This window comes from Zeus faber (assembly GCF_960531495.2).
Source record: "Zeus faber genome assembly, chromosome: 12".
In the NCBI taxonomy this organism is placed as follows: domain Eukaryota; kingdom Metazoa; phylum Chordata; class Actinopteri; order Zeiformes; family Zeidae; genus Zeus; species Zeus faber.
In genome coordinates this window covers 13,623,758-13,650,808 of record NC_137196.1, presented here as the reverse complement: position 1 = coordinate 13,650,808, position 27,051 = coordinate 13,623,758, and the positions used below count along the sequence as shown (strand labels likewise).

The 27,051-nt window shown below is 47.8% G+C and overlaps 1 protein-coding gene across 3 annotated transcripts in view; it reads right to left on the bottom strand.

Moving 5' to 3' along the window:
* LOC307237831 (pre-B-cell leukemia transcription factor 1-like) overlaps positions 1 to 11,441 on the bottom strand; it is a 49,677-nt gene extending 38,236 nt beyond the window's left edge. For 2 of the 3 annotated variants that reach the window (XM_080010604.1, XM_080010605.1), the window contains exons 1-2: positions 11,108 to 11,441; positions 10,126 to 10,199 (exon numbers count right to left, since the gene is read on the bottom strand). In XM_080010604.1, coding sequence (XP_079866730.1) covers positions 10,126 to 10,199; positions 11,108 to 11,292 — 259 coding nt within the window. In that variant the 5' untranslated portion in view covers positions 11,293 to 11,441. Of the gene's footprint in view, positions 1 to 7,523; positions 7,591 to 10,125; positions 10,200 to 11,107 lie in introns of those variants that run through there. The other variant, XM_080010606.1, reaches the window with a different exon arrangement.
* Between the last annotated feature and the right edge of the window lie 15,610 nt (positions 11,442 to 27,051).

Below are 27,051 nucleotides of genomic sequence, written 5' to 3'. Positions count from 1 at the left end.
TTTAGTGCAGGCCAGTGGTGGTTAGGACTACATGGCTGCTTTCCCAAGCTTGTTTAACAGGCTCCAGACAGAGATGGATGCATCCTGCAGCCTGATAGGCTCTCAGAGCCATCGATCACCCAGAGGACCCACCCACAGAGCTGCTGTTCCATAACAAAGGGTAGGCAGGGATGCCCTTGATTGACAGCTTCATGTGTGCGGTGGCGAGTCAGACGGCGGAGAATAGATGTGGTTTCCGTTTCTGGCCTCAGCGCTGGCCTCCTTCTTTTTTTTCCCCCCCGAAAATGAGTTGTGAAGAGGAGAACAAAATAACGAGTGAGAAAGGGAATCAATCAATGTGCCAACACATGCGATAAATGAGGGAATCAAACACACAAAAACAGCTCTAACAGCGCCGAGAAGGTAAATAAACAACTAACCGGACAAATGAAGCTATCCAGGCGGTGTGAAACGTGAATGGAGAGACAGTGCTGGGCCATAAAGCGGTATTATGGTGAAGACTATTACTATTACATTGCCAGGCTTACCAATTAGCTCAATAAACAGACATATTCTAAAACGGATGGCCAGGGCATGCAATAAAACCCTGCACAACGTGTAACTGCAACCACAATGCACCACAAAATATAAATATATATATAAAGACAGGTACAGTATATACTGTATAACAACATACATTAACAGAGAGAATGTTGTTTTCCACACGCACTCAATTCCAGCTCAGAAATCCTTAAAATCCATAATAATATAACAAGTGTACAAGGACATATAAACAGTATAAACGGCTTTCACTGCTGCTACGGCAGTAATCACTTTACGAGAGGCCACCTCCTCACAGGGCTGTATATATATATATATATATATATATATATATATATATATATATATTCTTGAAACGCGGACAAAAAGGGAAGAGAGGTGGGAGGATGTTTCAGAAGAGACACACTAAATTTGGACAGTAAGTAGTATCACCCCGTCGGCGCGGTACACCGCACATTCGCGACGCCCCATTTAACCGCACACGGCGCTTCCCTCCACTGCCTTCATTTGCATACTGCAGCGGAGGCCTTGACAGATGAAGACGGATGGGGCAAAATCAACCTCACTGAAACAACTGTTTTATCAAGGTTAAACTATCCAAGAAGCTCTTAACCCCCGTGCCTTTATCACACTCAGGCTCTCCCAATATCAATCTATCAATATGATCTTATCGGCACGGAGGGGAGGGGAGGGAGGCGGGGGGGGGGGGGGGGTGAAGACGCTCTCCATAAAGTGAAGTAATGGGAACATAAAGAAAGTTTATGTGTTTAGGGGAGGGGACTGCTAAACACGGTGTCGAAGGACACGTCCAATAAAACGCCTTACAATGTGGCGCAAAGGAGCCGAGGGGAAATAAAATCTTAAATATAGAGTGTTCTCCGCCGTGGGCCGGGCACCGGTAGCCTAGAGGTTAGAGAGGCACACTGTGGCAGGGGGGACAGGGTGGACGGGGGGCGGGGCGGCCGCTCAGACTCCAAGGATGGGCTGCAATAGCCGGATAGAGGAGGAACGAAAAAAAGGAAAAGAGCGGGAGAAAAAAAAAAGGAAAGAAAAATGTCATGGAAACGAAGGTGAGGGTGCCCTTGAGCAAGGCGCTGGGAAGTCCAGACGCTCCACTGGAAGTGATGCGGGAGGAGGAGGAGGAGGAGGAGGCGGCGGCGGGCCGATGGGAGGATTCTGGGGGGGCGGGCGTTCACACGCGGGGAAGACGGGAGAGGGGCGGAGGAGGCGACTCGTGATAATAAAATAGTCACGAATGGGGAATCCGTGTACGATAGCGGGTCTGGTGTGAGATGCGTTTGTGTGTAGGCACACGTACGTAAAGCCCGCATGGTGCGAAACTAGTGGATCCCTTCATGATCTACTCATCGCCGAAAACTAGTGGTTGAACTGGACAGCGCAAAGGCGATGGGGCGGAACTGAACAAAAAAAACAAAAAAAAAACCCACAAAACACAATCAAAACAAATCCATTCAACTAAGTAAACAAAATCAGATAAACCGTATACACACACACACACACACATATATATACAAACAATAAACAGTACGACATACAAACATCGTATGTTTATAATAGTAGTTAATGGGATGAATGATGGAAAGAGCCGAACGGCAGCAAAAGGAAAACACTGAAAACTGGGACGGATCACAACAAAAACAAAAAGAGAGCACACTAGATTCCTCCGTGTACTAAGTGATTCAGTCCCCCTCCCTCTGCTTGTGTGGCAACAGCTAGACACCAAATTGGTTTTAATTGATAGCGCACCAGCATGGGGTTTAACTGGATCTGAAATTAAATGTTCCCTTTCCCTTTCCGTCTAAATTCCCTGCCTCCCACAACGCGATAAATTCAAACTTTGGGACGTCGGCACCGCACCGCACCCCCCATTCGTGTCCAAGACAACCATGAAGCACACTGTTTCTATGTGTGTGTGTGTGTGTGTGTGTGTGTGTGTGTGTGTGTCTGTTACGCGGGCGCTCAAAAATAGAAAAGATAAAGCGCTTCTTACGTAAGTGGTTAAATCGAACGGCGTCACATCAAAAGATACACAGCCGGAAAACTACAGTGAGACTATCTTCCCTAACTTTTGGATGTTTGCAGGGTGAAAAAAACAAAACAGCTCCCAGAGAGGCTTTATCGTCAACGGAAGGAACCATCATCATTTTCTGATTATGCCGGAGCAGGGAGAAAAAAAAAAAAAGGAGAAGGAGAATGACAGCAATTAACAGATTATCAGTGGGAGTCAACTGTCCAGAACTAACACTGCCCAAGGCAAGCTGGCAGACGGACGGCACGGAGGGAACCGACGGATTTAACTATTTGGATAAATACAAGTTCTTACAAAGTGAAAAAAACAAGATCAAGCAAAGCATTATGTTCACCACCCGCCCCCCTCCCGTCGTTATCTTTGAAAATGGATTTTACGACGATGACCAGCTCACATCACATAAGCGTGATGGACATTTTTTTTTTTTTTTTTACCCATTTCACACGCCGAAAATGTGTGTTTGAGTCTAAAAAAGACCAGCCGGCCCGTGCTAATTTTACCCTTTTCTCCGAGCGCCGCTTTTGCCGCTCTCTGGAATTTCCTCGGAACAAGTCACGTCTTAATTTAGCGCCCTCACTCTGTTATTATCAACCTAACTCGAGATGTCTTCGAACCGCCTCGTTTGCATTCGGGGAGACTTCAATCATCAAATCCTTCGACTTCAAATTCAGCTTTATCTTTTTTCCTGGTTTTTCCTGGCGCCTGTTCCGACAGCTCCTCAGCCTCCGGGTCCGAGTCGCGTGACTAAAACGGGTCGTACTTCACAGGTGCTTATCCCAGGCACCTTAAAGATGTCCCCTTTTCTTCCTCCGTAGAGCGGCTCAGGGTCGACCTCTGACCCTGCGGTGCTAACCGCTACCTGCAGTGTCAGGTCGGTCCCGATGGCGGCCGCCCATGGCCCACCTTAGGGACCCCCACGGAATTAGCAGCAACCATCCCGAGAGCCAACCTGCCTATTTCTGACACCACCACCCACCCCCACCCCTCCCATCCTCCACATACAGGCCCACGTACAGAAATAGTAGATACCACACACAGCACGGCGGCAAAGGCTCCCAGTGTGAGGACGTTTGATATATATATATATATATATATATATATATATATATATATATATATGTTTTTTGCAGCCACAAAAATAAAAATAAAAAGTCTCGCTGTGGCTAAATTTATCAGCTCCCTCTCTCTCTGACACGCTATTTGTCTCTACGGTTCAATATCTCTTCCTCTTTTTATCCCCCCCCCCTTCTTATTCTATATATGTCTGATGTTGTTCTTTGTCTGCGCCGTTCCTCCCGGTGAAGGTGCCGAGGTTACCCAGCCTCATCTGTGTCCCCTTTGTCTCTCACGGCAATGGCGAGGTTTATTAACATAAATTAGAATAGCTCACCGAGAGACTCGCCTTGTCGCTATGCGTTACGCACGGCAACCTCTCCTCTACGCTCAACCCACCTGAGCATGGATGTATACGTGTGTGTGTGTGTGTGTGTGTGTGTGTGTGTGTGTGTGTGTGTGTGTGTGTGTGGAACAACAGATGTGATAGAAAGACAGACAGAGACATACAGACAGATAGATAGATAAACAGACAGACAGACAGACAGACAGACAGACAGACAGACAGACAGACAGACAGACAGACAGACAGACAGACAGACAGACAGACAGACAGACAGGGAGCCTGCACTCCGATGCATCTAAATGTGAAGCTGTTTCTGCAATGGGAGAGACACATCCACACCCATCTCTCCCCCCGCGCTGATTAAAATAAATGGTGCTATCTGCACTGCATGACTCACTACACCATGGCATTACTATCAGTAATTGAAACATCCAATCACGACCGAGCCATCGGCCGGGCTGCTCTTTCTAGTACGACTCCGTGGCACCTGATTGAACACTCCGCTGTGTGGAAGTAATACACGCCGCGCCGACAAGTTTATACGAGGGAGCACTGCAGATTTCGAAAGGGACAAACATGAATGCAGCCCAAATGACTATATTATTCATACGCCTCGTTTTTGTTTTCGCACGTACGTCAATGTGTATTATGGTGTGTGTGTGTGTGTGTGTGTGTGTGTGTGTGTGTCTGTGTGTGTGTGTGTGTGTGTGTGTGTGTGTGCGTGTGCGTGTGCGTGTGCGTGTGTATGTGTGTGGTTGATTTCCAGGGAGAGCAGGATAGCCTCATTGATTGGTGTTGATTCTGTCTGGGCGGCAAGAGGCAACTGACAGTAGATCTAAGCCGGCGAGAAAGGAAACCATTAATCTTGGTCCTGTTTAAGCAGCATGTATTAATTTATGTCATTTTTACTAAGCCAGCCAGGGAAGGCCACTTGCCATTTCATGTTTAACTGTTCATCGTATTTGGGTGGTTCGTGTGTGTGTGTGTGTGTGTGTGTGTGTGTGTGTGTGTGTGTGTGTGTGTGTGTGTGCGTGCGTGCGTGCCTGCTTGTGTGTGTGTGCGTGTGTGTGTGAGGTGGGGGTGGGGGTGGGGGTGTTCCTTTGTACCATGCCAGCATGGCTCCAACACACCCCTTCCATCAGGCTAGCGTGGTGCCAGCGAAATTAGATCCCACACCTCGAATTAAAGGTTAGCAACGGCCGGGCAACCGCCTCCGTCAGAACGTTTGTGAAAATCGCAATGGAGACTGGACTAAGTGACTTCCCAACGACGACAAAACCAAACAGTGCTCCTGCACGGGTTTAACCCCTTGAAGCCCATATCCAGAGCAACAGAAGCGTTACTGCACAAATAGCATGGGAGATGACATTGCACCAGCTATCATAAAGGCAGCGATCTGAAGACGTTACAACGCTTTCCGGGGTGACGCAAATTCCACGACACCTCACGATTGGAAAGATCGAACCAAAGCAAAGAAAATCAGCTGGAAGGCCGACGGTGGTAAAAATAAATAAGTAAATAAATTCTCGACAGACAAACATCAGATTAAAAAAAAAAAAAGAGAAAAGAAAAAGAAAGTCCACTCAGTCGTTGAGCAAATATCCCCTCTAAAGCGATTCTGTGCTCGATAAGTGGGAAGGCATGGGCGGTATAATGGATCTGAATATGATCTCCGTCAGAAAAGTAAGGACAAAGCCCTTTCCTAAAAGCCTGGTGTGCGGCATGGCATCAGATAAGCAAAGTGATACCGCGTAGTGCATTCATATTTATGTTGAGAAGGTGAGCTAAAAATAAACCACCCCCAATTGTTTTTTTTTTTGGAAACTCATCGCTCATATGGGCAGCTGGTTGGATTTAGCAGATCCATGCATCCGGTGGATTTATAAAACAAAAGTCTGAATATAGTATAATAATCAACAGAACACACCTTACGCAAACAAAACCAACAAACTGAAAAAGAAAAACACACGTAACCCCCACCCCGAATCAAGACCACCCGCACGCACGCACGCACGCACGCACGCACGCACGCACGCACTCACACACACACACACACACACAAGCATATTAACACACTATATGACCATTCCCCAACAAGTCCTGTTATCACAGCTAATTACTACTCCCACCTCAGATATACAGGGGTGTAATTAGCCTCTTAAAAGATGATTAACATGTCTCAATTAAGCCACTCAACATTTGCATAATTTATGAGCTGTCCTAATTGCAGGAGAGTTTATATCAGACGGGGAACAGCAAAAACACCGGCTGTGGCGCGTCGTTCCTGAAGTGTGTCTGTTCGCGCTGTCAACGCGGTGGGCGCGTCTTTAAGGACAGAGCGGGAGGAGGGATCCATCCAAAATGTGGAACTGGAAAGGAGGGGGGCCGGCCTCTTTTCCAAAAGACATGCAGCACCGCGAATACCAAAATAAACTCTCCCAATCAACGCTCAATCTCATTTTTTGTCTTTTTTTTTGTTTGTTTTTCTTGTTGTTGTTGTTGTTGTTGTTTTTTTTTTTTTCGAAGAGTCGTTTTTAGCAAATGAATGGGAGGCTCTTCTTGGAGTTGGTAATCAAAGCACAGTAACGCTCAAGGAAAACTTCAAACCCTGTTTGGATGACACTCATTTCACGGTTATTTACGAGAGAACACAGCCAGCCTCTGTTCCAGTCTTATTTCCGTGGAAACTAAAACGTGGGAGGATAAACTGCTGCTTCGGCACTTCCAAGCCACGGACAGATATACAGTCTCCCCGGCTCGCGCGGGGGAAAAACCAAGGACATAGCCATTAGTTTCAGGACAGCGCCACATTGGAGACTAATGCCTCCATCTGTCACTGGAGATGAGAGGAGGGTAACAAAGAGAGGCAACACTAACCCCTGAACTCATCGTGGACAGCCATGTCAATTAAATACTGAAAAACAGCAGCACAGGGAGCCATCGCCCGAGCCACAGCTCCCCGCCGCTCCCGGGAAAAAGGCCGACTCCACCGCCGTCTCCATTCGACGTCCAAGAAAAAATGAAATCGGTGAACGGCGATTCCCGTTATACTACCATTCACCTCCACGTCAGTCCACCGATCATTTTCAGCGTGGGACCGGGAGCCGTTTTCCCCCCCCCCCGGCGCGGGGAAACGCCGCGATCCCCGCCGTCGTTTTCAATGGTGTTTTTGGTTGGCTTTTGGTTTGGTTTGGCTTCCGGGGCCGGCGTACGGCGCATTAGCGTGCCGCATTGGCCGCAGGGGGGGGCCCCGGGTGGGGTCAGCCGGACCACAATGGAATGGAAAGATCCGAAAGCTTTGATGGGGTTTTAAACTGTGTCATCCAGACGTTACCCTTCTGATCACATTAGTCATGCAGGACCCCTCCGTCTGACCCGAACATGCAACGCGAGCCCTGCGAGGGTGTTGACACAGACGGAGCTGATGAAACGGTCGCAGATAGTGAGAGGGAGTGAGTGGGAGAGGGAGGGAGAGAGAGAGAGAGAAAGAGACAGAGGAACCGGGCCTGAAATCCGACACCTAGAAACACTGACTTGGTGTCTGGCTTCTCTTCCTCGGTCAACCTGTACGTGCCAGCTCCGCGAGCCGTAATGGTTCCAGACCAAACAAAGACACCCTCTCCCGCTCTCTTCACAGAAAGTGAAGCCGGCGCAAGGAAGAGCGCAACTGTACCGCGCGCTCGCCTGAACATACAAAAAAAAAAAAAAAAAACGAAGCTGATAGTCCAGCGTGATTCCAAAAAAAAAAAAAAAAAAAAAGGATCGGGCTCCGCCTCAGAACACGTGGGCTGACGTGACGTGTGTGAAACCCAAGACGAACTCCCAGGGGAGAGAGAGAGAGAGAGTAAAAAAAAGTTTAAAAAAAGGCTTTGTAAGAGGTCACGTCAGCCACCATGTTGCTTTCCCAGAGCTGACAAGACAAACCTGCGCTTGTTTAAAGCTCGCCGAACGCTCCGCGCCGTGACACGGCCGTCACCCCGGCTCAAATATGAGTGGAGGGGGTGGGGATGGGGGTGGGGGAGGGTTGGGAGAGCGGGGTCAGAAGCTAGGGCCTGTTCCGTCCGAGAGCGGCACGCCCTCCTGTCTTTTGTCTCTCAGCTCCCTGGCCACGGAGGCGCCGGGCCGTGGCCGCAACGTGTCGCGTTGCCGCCGCCGGGGGCGCCCGGAGATGCCCGGGGACGCGGCGCAGGCGTAGCTGCACGTAAGACAACATACGGCGCGAAACCCCGCAGACGATGACATTTATTTATTTTTTTCCCATTGATGGACCGTCAATGTGGCGGGGTCTTGGGGAGAGGGGCCGTTGGAAAGGCACATCGGACAAGCCCTCGCACCCTGCATCCCCGCCTGCCACGGCGCCGCGGTGAGAAAAAGCGGCCGACCCTTTGCAAAGAATACAAAATAGACCTGAGAAATGACAGGTTGTTCCCGGCTGGCAGAGACTGCACTCAGCACATTTAGCGGTAAATGCCACGGCGAAGGACTCGGGTCCTTCCCCCCGCCCCATCCGTCGCCCAAAGAAAAGGACTTTCGGTTTCATCTGCACAAATCTCCTACGGGCGAGGACGAGACGGTACTCCGGCACTTTCAATTCGCCCCCTCGTCTCCATTTTTAAACATTAAGTTTGGATTCCCCCTGGGAAGAAAAAAAAAAATACCTGGAGCCGGACTCAAGATTTAACTTAAATTACATTTTCATTTTCATTGGAAACTGGCTATGTCATGGTTTACACCTCGCTCCAACCCCTACTTGGCAACGGCGATTCAGCACAAACCGAAATAAATAAATGAGTTTGAGGAATGATTTCGGGTTGCTGAAGTAATGTTTGATGTCAACCGTCTGATCCTGAACAGGAGAAGAGAAGCGTTTTCGGGCCAAAGAGCGCCTCCCCAGTAAGAAGCACTCTGGTTTCCTGCTGCCAAGAGCGGCGGGGAGAGGAGCGAGGCCGGGGGAAAAGCCAGGAAAAGGTCCAAGTCACTTTGTTCTTCCTTTTGGAAAATGAACTCTGGTTGAACCCGGAGAGTCGCCAGACAGTTTACAAAGAGCCAGGCATTACTCTCTCACTTTTTTTTTTTTTTTTTTTTTTCCCGGAGCTTGTAATTTAGAAATAGGGCCCCAAACCTGCCGGGGCCTCCCCTTCCTCCTCCTCCTCCTCCTCCTCCTCGCAGGCTGGACTGTTTAGCCTCCATAAATTCTGCGCAAATCCCCAAGTTCCAAAGTTTCAGGTACTACCTTGTCCTTTTTCTTTTTTTGGAAAAGCCCGTTTCCGGGGTCTGACTCATAGAAATGAAATGCCGCGGAACAACACTTCATGTGCGAATCGACTCTGTCTTCGAAGAAGAGAAAATACGACGATAACACTTTCACATGAGGCGCCACGGCGGAAACGGCTCCGTCGGAAAATGGGAAACGGCCGCTTCAGAGCCCCCGTTCGCGGAAGACGCGGGGATTTATTTTTTTCCTCGCTGAAAAGCCACGTCTCTGGGTAGGAGTCCCGAATATCCCTCGGAGACTCCCAGCGCCGGCTTTCATCATGCGAGCAGCACTTCTTTTAATCTGCCGTTAAGTGCCTAATAACTCACACATTCCTCCCCGTGGCTTTGACCCTCGTTTGCAAAACGTAAACAAGGAACGGCTCTGACCCGGCCCCGGCGCGGAGAACGGCTCGCTTGACAAACATTGTCAAAGTTGGCCAAACGCGACGGGCGGGAGCGGGAGGAAGCTCAGCCCAAGAGCAGGCTGACACCACCACGCCGCCGCACCACCACCCCACGCCCCCCCCCCCACCCCACCCCACCCCCTGCTGTGGGTTGCATGGGATTTCACTCAAACATCCAAAACATGAAGCAGGATAAATTAAAGACGGCGTCGGAAGGCCACTGCTGTCAGACGCGACGACTTACTCACAACTGCGTCCGACAGAAACCAATACAGAAGAAATTCCCGGCGGAAAAAAAAAAAGACGCAGAAAAAGCATCATAATAACAACGCCTTTTCTATTGGCGTGATCACAAACTGAACGGAGGGACATTATCCCTTCCCACATCAGGATTTGAATCAGAAAGTGATACACATAACAGCAAAGACAGGAGCTCGTCCGCTGGGAAAAGCCCACGGTGACTCGTATGAGCTTACCTGTTTTCTCCTTGATTTCACACAAGACATTGAAAAGAGCAGGTTTCATTCTGTGGCAATTCAGAGCATGTTTCCTAAAAGAGGAGAAAGAAGGGGGAACCGCGTTATGAGGCGATGCCATTCTAACAAGTGGCCATATTGTGTGAAACACCTGGTATCCTGTCAAATGTTACAAAAACATCACCGAGACTATAACTCTCCCTCTTGGGGTATTTAAGGCATATTGCTATGGGAAGTCTGAGAAGAGCACACTGCACTCTGAAATCCAAACACAAAACCTCTTGGATTGCCTTAGAAATGTTAGCGGTTAAAAAAATAAATAAATAAATACATGTTGTTGGACAAGAGACCGGATAAAATGAAGTAACTAGATCACATCTCTACGGAGAATGCAGAAATGGTCGACATACTGTAAACATTTTTGATCCTGCAAAACATATCTCTTTGGATTTTTTTGGGGTCACCATCAGATTCATTTGCAATTGTATACCAATTGACTTTTTAGAATTTAGGTGAAAGTAAGCAAATCTGTTTTATTTCATCACTATAGAAACCACTCTGTAAACAAGCATTATTTATCAATCCACTAATTTCAGACAATATAGTCATATTTGAAGTCTACTACTTTGTTCATAATTGGGAACTGAAATACAGTGGTATTATGACATCTATGATAATCAACAACATAAATAGAACATTTTTTGTGATAATATAATAGGAATCAATATTAAGATCGTTCACAACAGAAAAGGTCTTTTTGGCGAACCACACATTTCCATCAGACAAAGATCACCCTCAGTGGGCATGCGGTGACTCGTAATAGCCTGCTAATTTCCCCTTTTGATTGGAAAAAAGTTTTCTGTCACAAGACGAAAATTCATATTTGGCCATGCCCGTGAGGGTCTCTATCGATCTGATGTGTTTATGTATGCATAGGGAGCGTGGACGTCAGGCGGCAGCGGCATAACATCCTGCACCTCACCTGGCCTGCGCCTCGTCCAGGCTCTGGTCTGTGATGGTCATGATCTGCTGTAAGATGTCTCCGATGTCCTGCTTCCTCCCCTCCCCGTCCGCTGCCCCGGTGCCGTCCTGCATGTGCTGCAGGCCGGGGTGTCCGGCCATGCCCACCCCCGAGTGGGAGTGCATCAACCGCGGCTGCTCGTCCATCCTTTCGCCCCCTCCAAGTACCAAACACTTTTTTTTAAAATATATATATATATATATATATATATATTTCCCCTTTTCAAAAAAAAAAAATTAAAAAACAAAAATCAAGGAAATATCCTTTTTTTTTTTTTTTTTTTTAATCCTCTGAATTCCTTCGCACGCAGCGCAGCTCTCTCTCTCTCTCTCGCTCGCTCGCTCTCCCTCTCTATAATAAACGCACTCCTCCTCCTCCTCCTCCTCCTCCTCCTCCTCCTCCTCCTCAGTAAGAAGACACAGATCCTTCTCTCCTTCTCTCCCGCAGCCGCTTTGGGTGAAATCTGATCTGAATCGCTGCTTTGGGCTCTGGCCACTCCTGCGCCGCTACTGTAGAAAGCGAGAGAAGGAGAGAGAGGAAAAAAAAAAAAAAGAGAGAGAGAGAGAGAGAGATAAGAAGAAGAAGAAGAAGAAGAAGAAGAAGAAGAAGAAGAAGAAGAAAAACGGGGGGTGGGGAGTAAAAAAGGAAAAAAGAGTGTTCTGCGGTGAAAGGCTCCCGATCTTACGACGGGTATTAAAAGTGTAGCGCGTCCCCGCGTGCGGTGCGGTGCGGTGCGGTGGGGTGGTGGTGGTGGTGGTGGTGGTGGTGGTGGTGATGGGGGGGGTGGCGTCGCGGCCGTGCGATCGCGCGCAAAGTCACACCAACTGTTATTGTGTCTCGCGCGTCCAGAAACTGACTCATAACCGGGGAATGGGACGGCAGGCCCCGCCCCCCCCCCCCCCCGCCCCCCGGCGCCCCTCCATTGGACGAGCGCGGACGTCGATCACCCTCCCCCCGCCCCCCGGGGAGGGCGGGGCCGCGGCGGTGAACGTGAAGAGACGTGACCGTTAACGCGGGGAGCGGGCCGGTCCGGGTGGCGACGCGGTGATGGATAGGGAGCGAATACGGAGCCTAATAAATAATTGTGACTGGCACTTGGAGCTTTGACCCAATGGGACGGCGTGGCGATGCTTGGAGAAGACGCCCTGTCACAGGGGGCTGATATATCCCCCCCCCCCCCCCTCCCCGCCCCCCGGAGAATATTTACATCCACGTGATCAATCAAAAATAACGCATCAAACTATCACCTAGAGTTAAAGTGGCAATCCATAAGATTGTCAGCGCCGGGAATCCCAGTGGGAAAAAAAACAAACACAACCGGTGGCAACCATTTTCATGTTCAGGATCTGATCTGCTCCTCAAGATGACTCTCGCTCCCTCGAGGATGTTTTCTGATCCGATGGTGACGTTCTATTTATTTATTTATTTATTTTTTTGGAAATGCTCGCCAATATCGACGGTTCGCGTACCGCAGCTGGCTACGCCGGTTTGCCCAATCGAGTGACGCGCGGCTGCCCGTGGCGTCGTGCGCGCGCCCGACCGTCGCGTTCGTGCCGGGAAAAGGCGGACCCCGCCGCCAACAATGGAGACAGCATATAGGGGGAAACACGTGCGTCACGAAAAGTACATAGAACGGCTGTTACTTAAGAAGTGCCAGCTTGTAAAAGTATCAAATATTGCTGTATCATCCCACAAGCGCTACCTCACTTTATTCACTTGCCACTTTAATGCACATATCTGTATATACATAATTGCCTATCCCATAATCATAAGTCGATCCCATATACGTAAGCCTATTCCCTTCATCTATTCCATTTTATTTTATTCATATATTTTATTTTATTCTAAAAGTATTCGACTTACTGTATTACGTTTTAGGAATCAGTTAGTTGGTCTAGTAGAAAGAAATTTTCCTAGGACATATTGAATGTAATCACCGGGTGCGTTGCATTACATTTCACTGCATATATGTATGAAAGTATGTATATGTATGTGACAAATAAACCTCTTGAATCTTGAATCTTGAAATATGGGGGGAAACAAAATATATTTTTGCTCAATAATTTTGTGGATTATCACTTTAAGGCAAAATACATCTAATACATAGCATTTTCTCTCACACTGGCAATGTGTGAGTGGTTTCCAGTAGTAGTGCGATCGGTGCCTAATATTCCTTTCAAAACAATTCAGTTTAAACGGGCATTAGCTGCAGCACCATCTCCTCTGCATATTTGCGGCAATCATATAAAAATCCCATGAATCCACTTATTACTATACCGCAATATAGATGTATTACAGGTGTATGTTTAACCCCAGAGCGCGAGCTTCAGCACATCCAAATGATCCAAATGAATGAGTGACAGTACCTATAACTTTGAGCACATATGATTAAGATTCAAACAGATTCTTACATCTGTTTTTTGGGGTAACCTAAAGGTTCTATAGCAAGACAGCATTTCATACATTATGAAATTTAAAAAAAAATCATCCGACACCGCACATTTGCCTCTATTAAGCCCGAATGTGTTGCTTCTGCAGCATTTATAACACGCACGAAAAAATGAAAATGTAGGATTTGATTACAATTGCAAATAAATTTGATGATGGAAACCCTCTATAAATAGATGTTTTTGGAGGACTGAAAATGTTTATGTCAGCCATTTCTGTATTCCCTGCAGAGATGTGATCTAGTTACTTAATTTGATCCAGTGAAGTCCTCTCCAAAAAATATGGAAGAGAAATAACGAACACAGTCTACAGTACTCGCCTTGCGTGATTATAAATACTGCTCTGTTCCATTTATTAGGGATGGGACTCACACTGTCAGCTCGCAGGGTTCGTTTACAACATGGTGCGCCCTTATAAAAAGCAAAAATGTGTAGCCCAAAGGCACCACCAAATATCCCCCTCAATATGATGTTTTATTACATATACTCACATTTGCCATAGACGCATCCTATATTCACCATAAATGCTGCAAAGTTTATTGTAATATATCACAGTGTATTGTAATAGCTTTATGATAATAGAGACTTAAGACATAATCATTTTCGTGATCACATTGTAATCATTTAGATCAATTCATCCCTTGTTCTCTTTGTCCCTATTATTGTATTGATATTCATTTATCTGGACAGAAATATCCCGACAATATTTATGTTCATACCCACAACCAATAGTAGCAAACCTCACTGACACTTAGTCCCTTGCCTTTTAAATTTATTCCACATTCTTATATCCTGTATAATTTAGTATATTTTTATGCCGAAAAACCCCCTAACGTAACCCTAACCTCTTTTTATGACAGTCATCTGTCCGTCTGTACAACAATGCAACAACCCATATCAAGACAGTCCTCGTCTACGAATATATAGCCAAATAAACACATTCTGATTCTCGTCATTTATCGACTATTAAGAGTGAAGTACACCAGCTTACTTAGTTCCACAAATATTACAGAGCAAAAAAAACATCAACATGGAACATTCAAACAGTGGATGTCTGCTGACTCCACAGCTCCGGCTCCTCCTAACAAGCCCAGGGTCAAACACCACCCGACACAGGGAGCTGCGGGTCAGCGCGGGCTAAGTTATGTATGAGGTAGGAGCTGGGCGCAGGGGAAAGCAGCCGCTGCATCGCCCGTCTCTCCAGGAAGTAACCTTGATGAAAAATTCAGTTGTTTGCAGCTCCTGGCGTCCCTCTGGCATGAATAAAGTGGGGCTCGGACGGAGAGAAAAGGCCTGGTCTCAGCTTGAAACTACTCTCTCTCTCTCTCTCTCTCACTCTCACACTCACGCAGATGCACACACACACAGGCACACAGGCGCCCACACACACACACACACACACACACACACAGGGGCTAGCATTAGGGGCATGAATTAAACTTTAATCAAGCCTCAAACAGGAGTCAACTCAGCATTTCCTGGTCCCGGCCCTCGTTGACCACACTCTATAGGAGCACCGTAAAGATCGACGAAAAGTTCCAATAATCCAGAATCTCCAGCAGTTGTTTTTTTTTTTTTTAACCAAATTAAACAAACACAAAGCAAACGTGTTTGATTTTTATCATAGCGCTACCTTAGGTTTCCGTCCTTTATGGGTTCATGTCAAAAAAACAAAAAAACAAAGGCATGATGGACCAACGCAACTATTTTACGACGCGTTGGAATTACTCGGAAAATTAGGCCGATCGAAATATCAGACGTTTAACCAGCCAGCAGCACATACTGTAGGTAATGAAGAGTTTACGACCCAATTTAGCCAGGAAAAGCTTATTCTGTGTAAGTGCGTCTGGGTGGGGGTCAGGGTCAGGGTGAAGGATGAGCGATAAAAGGGTTAGCCCGTCACGCGGCATTTGACTTACCGTCCTTGAAACGGGGCAAAAAAAGGAGTCAAATGTCAAATGATAGGAGTGATAAACATAAACACACACACATGCGCACACACACACACACACGCGCACACACAGACACGCGCGCACACACACACACACACAAACACACAAAGACACACACACACGCACACACACACACACACGGATATGCTCACACAAACACAAAAGCCCCCAACACACTCTCACACACATACACACATATTTGTAAATGCCTACATAGTGGGGACCTCAGTGGCTTACCATATCGTGTAAAAGCCTCCAGCCAACACTCAGCTTATAAGGTTGTTTTTGTGAGGGAGAGAAAGAAAGAGCCGGGTGGCACACCCAGCGTGTCAGCCACGGGATCTCCGTGCCCTTCTCCCTAAGTGTGTATGTTCTTGCTGTAGGGCCCCTGTAAGCCCTTAGCCCTCTTGGCAACGTGTGGGTTGTGCCCGGCGGGGGGAGATGTGACGGATGCCGGGGGCCCCCGAGAGCCTGAGCGCGGCACTGGCTGCTCGGTGAATTTTCCCAGACTCATTTGCATTCATAAAGAGCCGACTCCTTGTCACGGAGTGTTTTCCTTTTTAAGTCTGCCTTTCCGAAAATCCTGCGCGACTCCTGGTGGGAGTGCGCTTGGAAAAATCCGACTGTCAAAGACGACAAGACAAATGAATCCCTGTGTCAGACGCGCGCGGGCTTCAATGGTGACAGATGGAGGGGAGCCGTCCCTCCGTCGATAGGCATGCTTCAATTTCGGAATAAATAAATCTGAATTTCCCTCTAAACCCATAACAAGTGTTCTTCCCCCCCGTTCCCCCTCCCCTCTTTTTATCTGACAGCTCTACCCGCTGTGTTTGTTTTGGGGGGAGGTGGGTAGACCTGATCCAGTTCCGCGTGGTTTTTTTGGGGGTCAGCGTTGCGGGAGGGCACGCGGGTTCTCTCTTTGTAGCCGCACCGGCCTGTTCGCGGCAAAATTAAAAATGAACTTTGTGACCAAATAATCTCTCTCGAGGGAGGGCTTTTTTTTGTGTACTGGAGGTGTTCGTGTGTCCTGTGTGTGTGTGGCGGGGTATGTACTGGTTTCTTCTTCCTCCTGAATATGCCGGTCTTCCTACACGCCGGGTCCAGCTGTGATGGTTTATTCAGCCACTGCCCGAGGATAAAACATTAAACCTCGCTGCCGCGGCCAGTTCCAGGTGTAACACGTTAATGCATCCAAATGAACAGAGAGGAAAAACAACAAATATCACACACAAGGCTTTTCTGTGATGGATAGCCCGTGGGTATTTCTCCTCAGCATTCGGCGAAAAAAAGGGTAAAAGACGTTTGTGTCTCCCCCCCCCCCCCCCCAAAGAAAATCGGCATAAAAGACGTCGCAAGTTACATTTCCCAAAAAATAAAAAATAAATAAAAAAGGCCTCCAAACCTTCAAGAGCACGGTGCAAGAGGAGCACGATAAAACAAGGAGAACATCTGGTGAGCGCAGGCTGGTGCCAACACCAGACAAAGCCATGTGTGTACCTACACACATACCTACGGTAAACACACACATGAGCACGCACACACACACACACACACACACACACACAAACACACAAACGCGTGCGATCATTTATTCATGCGGGTGTGTGTGTGTGTGTGTGTGTGTGTGTGCTACAAGATGCCGGCGCCCCACTAACAAACAAAAAAAAAGAATCCCACACCCCCTCACTGGCATATAAACATGCAAAGCAACAGTCATTGTGTACGCCCTTGCACGCTGTGGGGTGCCGCTGGAAAAGCACAAACAAAAGTCGAATGCGCTGGGAGAGTCCACTGTTCAGACGCGGCTAATCTGCATCGTCCACGGTTTGGAAGTGAATATGCAAAAGAGGAGTGAGATGATATGCCTCCGAGCAGACCACCCCACTCTCCCAGGATTACTGCCGCCACCTCCGAGCCTTTTATCTGCGCGTTGGCAAGCGAGCGAGCGGGTTTTGGTGGGTACTGACGATTACACACAATGGGCTCTAGGCTTAAGGGTTGTTAACCTGTTGAGGAAAAATGCACGCACGCACACACGCGCACGCACACACGCACGCACGCACACACGCACGCACAGACACACACGCACACACACACACACACACACACACACACACACAATGACAATGTATTTTGCCTTTCGCAAAATTTGGACAAAGACCATTCTCATTTAAATTGTGCCAGTATAAAGCTATTACTGTTTATTTTTATACATTCGTGTTTGATTTGCGTCACTATGGAAAAATATTTACACATTGGGAAAAAATAAAAAATAAAAAAAAAAAAAACTAACTAAAAAAAAAACCAAACAATTAAAAACAAGAAAGGATATTTAGAAGAGAGCTGCAGCTTTGAACACGTCACTGGCTTAGGCAAAGACCCATCAAATATTGAAGAAATGTCTGCTGGAACCTGGAATTCACATTTCGAACATGTTTCTGCCCCTGCCAGTAAATTAATATTTAATTTTAGAAAACAGAGTTACCTTGGAAGGCACCATTACCAAACCTAATGTCAGGGAAAGAATATTTTTGGCCCCACTTTTGGTTGAAGTTAAGGGGGAAATGATGAAGGCACCTGAAGCATAACACAATCTGATAAGATAATGCATTGCACTGCACTCGGGTGACTGGATTGGACCTCACCAGAACGAGCAACGTCCACCCACTTGACCGGCGGACCCCGGCGCCGGGGTTATACCCTCCGTTCTCCCGTGAATTGCTCAGTTTTGGTAAAAAAAAATGATCAAAGTCAGATTTATGTGTCGGTGTGACGGCCGTCATATTCCCCCACAGGAAGGTGGAGGGCCACACCTGATTACCGTAAGAGCTAACGTCTCTCCCACCATTCCTCCGCACTCTGAGAAGAAAGGGAAGGAGGAAGCGCACAAAGGAGAGCGGGAGAGAGGGAGAGAGAGAGAGAGAGAGCGCGCCGAGGCGGAGAAACGGTTAAAGCCATAAAGACGTACAGTTCCTCAGCCCTGACCCCGTGCCCTCCTAGGTATCCCCCCCTGCACGGAATTCTTATTCTCCCACCAAACTGACAAAGTGTTTTTAATCTTTTCTTTCCTTCTCTCCTGGAGATTGGGGAAACAAAAATCAATAGCTGCTGGCAGGCGATCTAGCAGGTCGGTGAATTACAGGGTCCGCATCACGACCCGGGTGCTGCATCACAGGGGCCTTGGAATGAGAGACCTTGGGAGAGGCGTCAGACACGCGGAGGTTGCAGGGTCACTCCGGGTCCGCGGTCTCCGGAGCGGGGTATTTACTGCCCGGGCCAAACGCGCCGCAATGAAAAATAACCGCCCCCCGCCCTCCATCCACACACACACACACACACACACACACACACACACACACACACACACATGCACCGCGAGGAGAGAAATGGCGGGAGAAACAGGAGAGAGAGAGAAAGAGAGGAGAGAGAGGGGGGGGGGGGTGGGTAGCGACGAAGGAGATGGAGCGAGATCAGAAGCCGACGGCGTCTGAGCCGTAACTTATGTCTCCTCGCATCACATGCTATGGTAGGTATGATGGTACAGTGACAGGTATGATGCCAAACAGAAGACTGATGTTCTGTCATCGCCCTCGCCCCCCATCCTCCTCCCAAATGGGAAATGATTCATTAGCATTTGGAGATTTAGAACGTGGCAGTGCTGGCCGATCAATATGCATGGGCCCATCTGTCAATATGTGATTTCTGCTGGTAATTAGCTGATGTGGGCCAGTGGTCGGGAATATTGCTTGGCAACTGACAGCATCGTTGTTTCTGTTATCGCTGAAGGGGGTGGGGGGCACAGGTGGCAGTAACTCCCTTCTAATCGATAAAGTGCCGTGCAATTGGAGGAGATATCATTTTCGGTTCCAAGCGAGGTAGACAGGGACGTTCTACATCCACCTGGTGTGTACAAGGCTACATACGGTTGCATGTTATCACGCTGTTATGTTCTGCTATAAATAACGGTAAGGTTGCACTTCTTCCGCCTGGAAAACAAATGTTTCGATGCTTTCTCACAACATTAGTCAAAACGACTCCCGCGATTCAATTGTGAATTATTAATATTGAGAGAATTCACCCCAGCGATGAAAAAAAAAAAAAAAAAAGATGGCCCCACTATAAAGTTAATCACGCGCAGCCCGTTGTGGCGAAACGTAGAGTACATGGGCTCTGGAGGTGGAGGTTGTTGCGGAAACACTATTGAAATCAAATAAAAAATAAAAAAAACCTGTCAGATCGCTCTATTATCACAACTCTCGACAGCTGGCAGCTCGACAATTAGGACCGCGCGCGTGATAATGATGATTATGATGAACAAAATTCCTAATTGCTTTGTTTTCAAAAGCAAGCACAGATTTTACAGGCTCAGTCCACGACCCAGACCCCCACAAACAAACTCACACACACACACACATTCTTTTTTCCCGTGGTGTACCGCTGGATCATATGTGCACCTGACAGGCCTCAACGATCGGGCTCCTTAAGCATCACAGCGGAGGAGAGAGAGCGATGCAGATTACAATATTGATTGTAATTTGGCTTTCTGTGGGTGCTCCATTACAGGAGGTGCGGCACTAAGGAGAGTTCATTGAATGGATTTGTCTGCGTCAATAAGATAATTCAAAGAATGCGATTAAGGGCGATTCAATGAAGCAAACATTGCTTTGGACTGTCAAAAGTAACCCAGTTTTTTCCGGGGACGTTTGCGCTCGCTGAAAGCCCTCGGCCCCCCCCGGCCGCTTATAGCTATGATGTCTCCTAATTTCCGAAGGGCATGGAGACCAAAGTTGATCTTGAAAGAGAACCCGACACCCAACAATAGCGCGAGGCTCCGCAGAAGGATGTGTCAGTGTCTCGCGCGCGGCATTTGCATATTAGAGTGTTTTCTGGGGAAAATGAGCTGTAGAAATTAATTCAGGATTAATTGGTGCCTTTATCTCGTTAGGACAATCTAATTTAGGGGATGATGGAATTGTTTAGACTCCCTTTTGCATAATTGGATTGCGCTGAATGGCTGTCATTACCGTCTTTTTAGCATCGTCTGTGGGCCCTCTGTCTCTTCCAGGCCCCAGCCTCATAAAGAGCGATCATGTGTTACGCCAATGTTTTGTTAACCCCTGGAACGCGGCGGCGTGCGGCGACGCCAGTGCGTGCGCAGCTGCGATTAACTCGCTTTTAAAGCCGTGAGCATGGAGATGACTGCACGCGGCTGACGGGGGGGGGGGGGGGGGGGGGGGGTCCGTCGGGCGCAAGGCTGAGAATGCGGCGGCAGTCAAACGGCTGTAGCCGGCAATTAACTTTCAGCCGAAAACGTTTTTATCCTGTCCGTCAATTTCCAGCGACACTACTCACGGCGTCGAATGACCTTCAGTGGCATGCCGCCTGACATCGCTTAATCTCCCAAGGCTTTTCAGAGGCACATTTTGCCCTTTCATTACATGCGCAATATCTCCGAGATGGTTTTGCAATGGATGTTTTTTCTAGTGTGGGATGAAAATCAATAAGAGAGAAGGCAAAGCTCATGTAAACGGTCACTCAGCGGAATACCTGATCTTCTCACTTCAACAACATTGATGTAACTATGGAAACAAGTTTCCAAGATGAATGGGGATATGCCTATCTCTTGACAAAGGGCTTTTATATCTCTCCCAGCCAGTTACCCTTCAGCAATGTGACGGCCGAGGCTTATATCTGTTATACCAACCATGATACCATCATCATTTTTCTGGAAGCCCAAATTGTATAGATATTATTCTGCGGGCTTCTCACTGGCAAACAAGGCGAGGCAAAATCAAATCTACAGGATGGTGCTGATATTCAGGCTGTGCCCGGCTAATTGAGTTGATGTAGTTTGTCCCTGGAGGAGCTGGACATACAGTAAAGACAGACCCCGCCAGGTCCCATAAGTTTATTTACTGTAGGGGCTGGAAATGAAGACTAACAATGCTCGCTACTATGTGCAGCCCACCGAGCCGTAAGTTGCGAGCTGCGAGCGATATTTTGGCGGCGTCATTAAAGTTTGAACTAATGTGAGGAATAAGAAATACCGGCGGATTCACCGGTTTTCCAAGCGCGCTCCGCCCTCCGTGGGTCTTGTCGGCTCTGATGGTCTGCTGTCATTTACAACGCATTCCTCGCATACTCACCATGCGCGCGCCGTGCCGCTTTTTCGGACCCCCTCGCCTCCAGTGGTGCTGTTGCCGTTTCCATTCTATGCATAAACGCAGTCTAACAGTATTAATTATTCATGTGTATTGGTGAAGGTGGTGCCTGTCCTTCAGGGTAAGTGTCAGGCCTGCCTGCGCCGCACCAGGAGCCCCAGGGATAGCAGAACATTAGGATCCATCAGCCTGACAGACAAATCATTCTCTCATGTAAACATAAATATGAGGGTATGTTTCCATCGCCATCCCACTATCTGTTGCTAGGCTACCTTGCATTAAGCAGTGTAGCTGTCCCTGTTCATTTTGCTCCAGGGACTCCTGCAATAGCATCATATAACCTGCTGAGTCCTAATGAGAGGGCCCGCTCATGGATGTGAACATGGAGCCGTGCAAAATTCCCTCAAAACCTCCAAACGCGGAAATTCAGCCGTTGGACTGTTTATCTGTGTCGTGGCGCAGAAATTGGGAAGGAGTCTGAGGTGTTTGGAAAGACCCTATGAGGCAAACAATCTTTTTATTTCTTCCACACCACAGGAAAAGGTCACGATGGATCAACAGAACACACACCACACGCACGCATGCACACACACATAGATGCATGCATACAGTACCATAGTAAGAACCTGTACATGAATATACAGAACATGCAAGTGCATGCATTGAAACATGGGCACACACACACACACACACACACACACGCACGCACGCACACGTACGCACATGCACGCACGCGCAATGCACACACAAACAGAACTCCATAAAGGTCATTGGTTGGTGGGAAATCACTGATCCCCCGAATGCATTAACAAAGTCAATTAACTATTCCCCAACAAAGGAAGAAAGGAGCCCATCGCCAACAGAAAAGGAGAGGCGAGCGGCAGCCAAACACCTCCACAATTACAACAACTACGCTTCCCCCTGATAATTATGTGCGGCATGAACGGGGGAGAGAAAGACAGTGGAAGGAAAGCGAGAAGAAAGAGGCGGGAGATGAGAGAAGGGAGCAAACCAGCAGCTGCTTCGAATAGATTGTGTGTGGAATGAATTAAAAAGTTGAACCTTTCCCTGGCTGTATTCAGATGTCTGCCGCTGGGTGATTAATCATGGCCGTCAAGACCCGTAATCCTTTTGAATGGGAAACAAATGCAGCCACTGTCCTCGCCTCTGCGCGGCACCCGGGGCCCCGGGCCGCGAGCCTGCTTGCCTGGCCACAATACCTGAGCCACCGAGAACGGGCCCCGGGGAGGAAGGGCGCACGGACGCACTGTAATCTTCCCCAAACATGATGGGACGAACAAAAAGCCGGGATTTCAACACAAATTGTATGGCACCCCTTTATTGGTTTTACGTTTGCTTTATTTATTTATTTATTTTTGTATCAGCGAGTCACAATGAGCGAGGCAGGTGGCATGGCTGCAGATCTGAGGGAGCAGAACGGAAGAGAAATGAATCCGCTGCAGATAGCAGCTGCATACATTTATTACGGGATCTAAAGAAACGGCGGAATGATGTCGAGATAAGTGACTGGATTGGGGATGATGAAATGATGATCCCCCCCCCCCCCCCCGACTGATACTGGGTTTCTCCTCGGCGGCGGTGCAGTCGGTGAACTTCATGTCACGTTTCTACGCGGCGGTAAAGAGCTGATCTAGTTCAGAAAGACAGCGAGAAAGTCAAGAGCCAGCAACATCGAGAGCCCAGGAGAGGAAAGTGTGTCATCAGCATAAAAATAGAAGCCTGCTAACGAATTCCTAATCATATCCAGCATTTCCTCGAGGGGCTGTACTAAAGAGGTTAGAACACCGGGCCTCGGATGAGAATTTGTGGCACATTAGCTCGCGAGATTATTTCTTGCCATTTTAAAGGCACTCAGTGTTATTGATTGCTGAATTCACCATTATCTCCCCAGAACTAAAAAAAAAAAGTCTATCTTTCTCTGTAGTATGTAGTATATCCTATCACTGTAAATGTTAAAAAACTCATTTTTACTCTATGATTTTCTAACAACGTTAGAAAAACTTGGCTTTTTGTGCCTCCTTTGTCAATCAATTGAAAGTGATACCTTGAAAGCAAAAATGCATCCTTAACACATTCAATTCAATCGACTGGATAAAGTATGACATTTGTAGATTTTAAGAGTGCATAAATAGAATATAACCTTCAACAGAATTTCCCCGTACTATTTCAAAAGACTTAGAAAAAAAGGTAGTTTCAAATTAAAAAAATCTTTGTGCTCACTGAGTGAAAGACTGCTTTCTATGCGTGTGAAAGGGACTGGTAATGCCGCAGGGCTGCACAGGGAGGTGTGTGCTCGCGGCGTTGCAGACTGTGGAGAATGGGCAGTGGTTGCCAGAGCTTTTGTGTGTCTGTTTGACCAGGCGTCTCCCGGTCGGCAGGAGCACAGCCTCGACACATCCAGCACGGAAACAAAGCGGCCATTATCAGCTCCATCTCATCCCCACCCTGCCTCGATTCACCGACACCCAGGGACAAACAGTGGCGGGGCCTGGCCGTTTGGAGCCGCACCGGGGGGACTCCGAGGTGGACGCTGAGAGGGACTGGGAGGTCCATTAAACACATAGGCGACACCTTGGCCGTGGACAAACACTGTTACAATAGCATGCAACAGTGGTCACCACGGCGACAGGGTAAAAAAAAAAACGAAAAAAAAAAAAACACAGAGCGCGGCGTCAATGGCGACAAAAAAAAAAAAAAGGAAAAGGGGTCAGATAGCATTGGGCCGCCGGCGAATGAAAAGCCTCTGCAAAGCACCCCGAGGAAGCCTTCAGAGAGGAGCGGGGAGCAATCCTTCTCCTTTCTGTCACATGTGAATTACACTGAAGTCACTCTTTCAGTACTATGCCAGGTTCTTCTGGGAACTTAACGCACACGTAGACACACCATAATGGTTAGAGAATAGAAAAAAACACTTTTTTAGAGCGAAAGAAGAAAAAAAAAATACGCGAGCGAGCGGATCTTAATATAACGTTATTTTTGCAGATTTAAAAGCCTCCTGAGGGGATCTCTGAGACGAGAGGAGCTTAGTTAAAAAGAAAAAAAAAATGCGAACATCTAATATTGGAACAAACCCAATATTTACTTATCCCGGGAAGAAAGGAAAAGGCACACGGAAATGATCAAATGAAACAACAATGAAATCCTATATTAAATAAAACGCACGTATCCACGGATGGGTTTGAGTGCGCCTTTTCAGTACATTCAGTAAATATTGACTGGAGGTAAACAGAAAGGGTTCAAATCGAGAAAAGCCATTTGTGAACTCCTCTTGTAGGCCGGGCTAAAAATAAGCCTATTGTCTCTTTACAACCATAAGACAATGCAGAACCCTTTACGCCATATTCCAACTTCAGCCCTTCTCACCCGGACCGACCGCACACAATTAAATTTTCTTCCGATGACGACGGGATTGAAGTAATTTGCGCGTGCTCCAAGACACGCCAACGATGAAAAAAATAAAAATAAAATTGCGTTTAAAAATGCATGGAATTATGGTTTCGCTGTCTTCGGACTTCCTCGCGTAAATCAAATTCAAAAAACAGCGGGGACCTAATGAAATTAAAACAGCTCGCTGAGGGTGCAGATTTGCTGGAATTTATTGTGGTTGCGAGTCTGAAAAACCGGCCCTCCATATTCAGTGGCCGTGCCTGTGCTGCTTTGGCTCGGTCTCCATTCAGCAGATACAGCGGTGATTTACTGTGTTATTCCAAACTGACACGGGGGGTCGGTGGGGGGGGGGGGGGGGGGGGGCTGGGGCTATTCTTGCACTCCAGTAATTTTTTATCTGCTTTCTGTCTCTTTTTCACTTACAGCTCACAGCAAATAAAAAATCATCAATATGATCACCCCCTACGACCTCTGATTTCGACAACACGTTGAGCAAAACAGATAACCTCAACGAGGCTTCTGTCTTCCTCTCTCTCACTGTCTCTTTCGGTCTCCCCCACTTCCCTCTCTCTCTCTCTCTCTCTCTCTCTCTCTCTCTCTCTCTCTCTCTCTCTCTCTCTCTCTCTCTCTCTCTCTCTCTCTCTCTCTCTCTCTCTCTCTCTCTCTCTCTCTCTCTCTCTCTCTCTCTCTCTCTCTCTCTCTCTCTCTCTCTCTCTCTCCCGCTCTCCACTGCGCTTCCTTCTCTCCACCTGCCTGGGCGGCGGTGGCCTTGTCTGGATCCTCCGAATTCCCAGTCCACTGCAGTGTATCCGCCTGGAAACGCCACAGATGCCGGCGCCGGGGTGCGGCGCGGAAAGAACAAGGAAAGCGATGGGATGGAGATGTCAGTTCTGGCAAATAGAACTCTGTCACACTCCTCTGTAATATCTCTGTCATTGATTATCAGACCGGAGAGTGACACACACACACACACACACATACGCGCACGCACACACACACACACACACACGCGCACACACACACAGGAACACTGTTTGCCTGATAAGACAAAGGACCAAAGAAACTCTTCAAACACAGGTGGTATCGAATAACATGGTATTTGAAGTAGAATAAGCCGTGCTGGTGTAAAAAAAAAAAAAAAAAAAGAAAAGCAAAAACAAAAAACAAGGGAGGACGGATAAACAACAAAGAAAACAAGGCAGAGCACCGGGGTTAATACGGCCTTGGGAAGACGACAACAAAGCACTTTCGTACAGATTCCGTATCTAATTCATTTCCGGACTTGAAGACTGTTTGGGAGGGATGAAAGTGCCTTAAGAGTCAGGGAGGGAGGGAGGGAGGGAGGGAGGGGGGAGGTTTCGCAGACAAGCTCGCGGGCTGTTTTCCCTGGGTCCTTTGGGGCGGGAGAGAGGGATCTGGGAGTGAGGAGTCAAAGGGAGGACAAGGTGACTGATTGAGCGGAGGCACCGTAGGTCAACACCGGGCAGCAGAATCCAAACCCGGGCCGAGGCTTTTTTTTTTTTTTACCCCCCCCCCGCACTAAATACGATCAAATATATCAAGCGGCTCTGTCAACACATCTGTCCAGCTGGATGTGACGCGGTTATTACAAACACATGTTTAGTTTTGTTCGGGGGGCGGGGGAGAGCGGCTGCGGATACATACGCACATTAACCAGCGGCTTGCAGCCGACGACGCCAGAAAATGCGTCGATTTAACACGATCAACGGGAAATAATCAAGCGGGGGAGTTGCTGTGTCGCAACAGTGTTGTGCGATGTTTCCACACAAAGTCACAGGGCAGTCGTCTTAAAGCGGCTATGCTACTTGGACAGCGGCAGGAAAACTCTAAGAGGAACGGCAAAAGTAAGAAAACGCGAAGTCTTCAAAAACGCGAAACGCGATGGAAATCAACCAGATGTATCATCTGCAATGGTT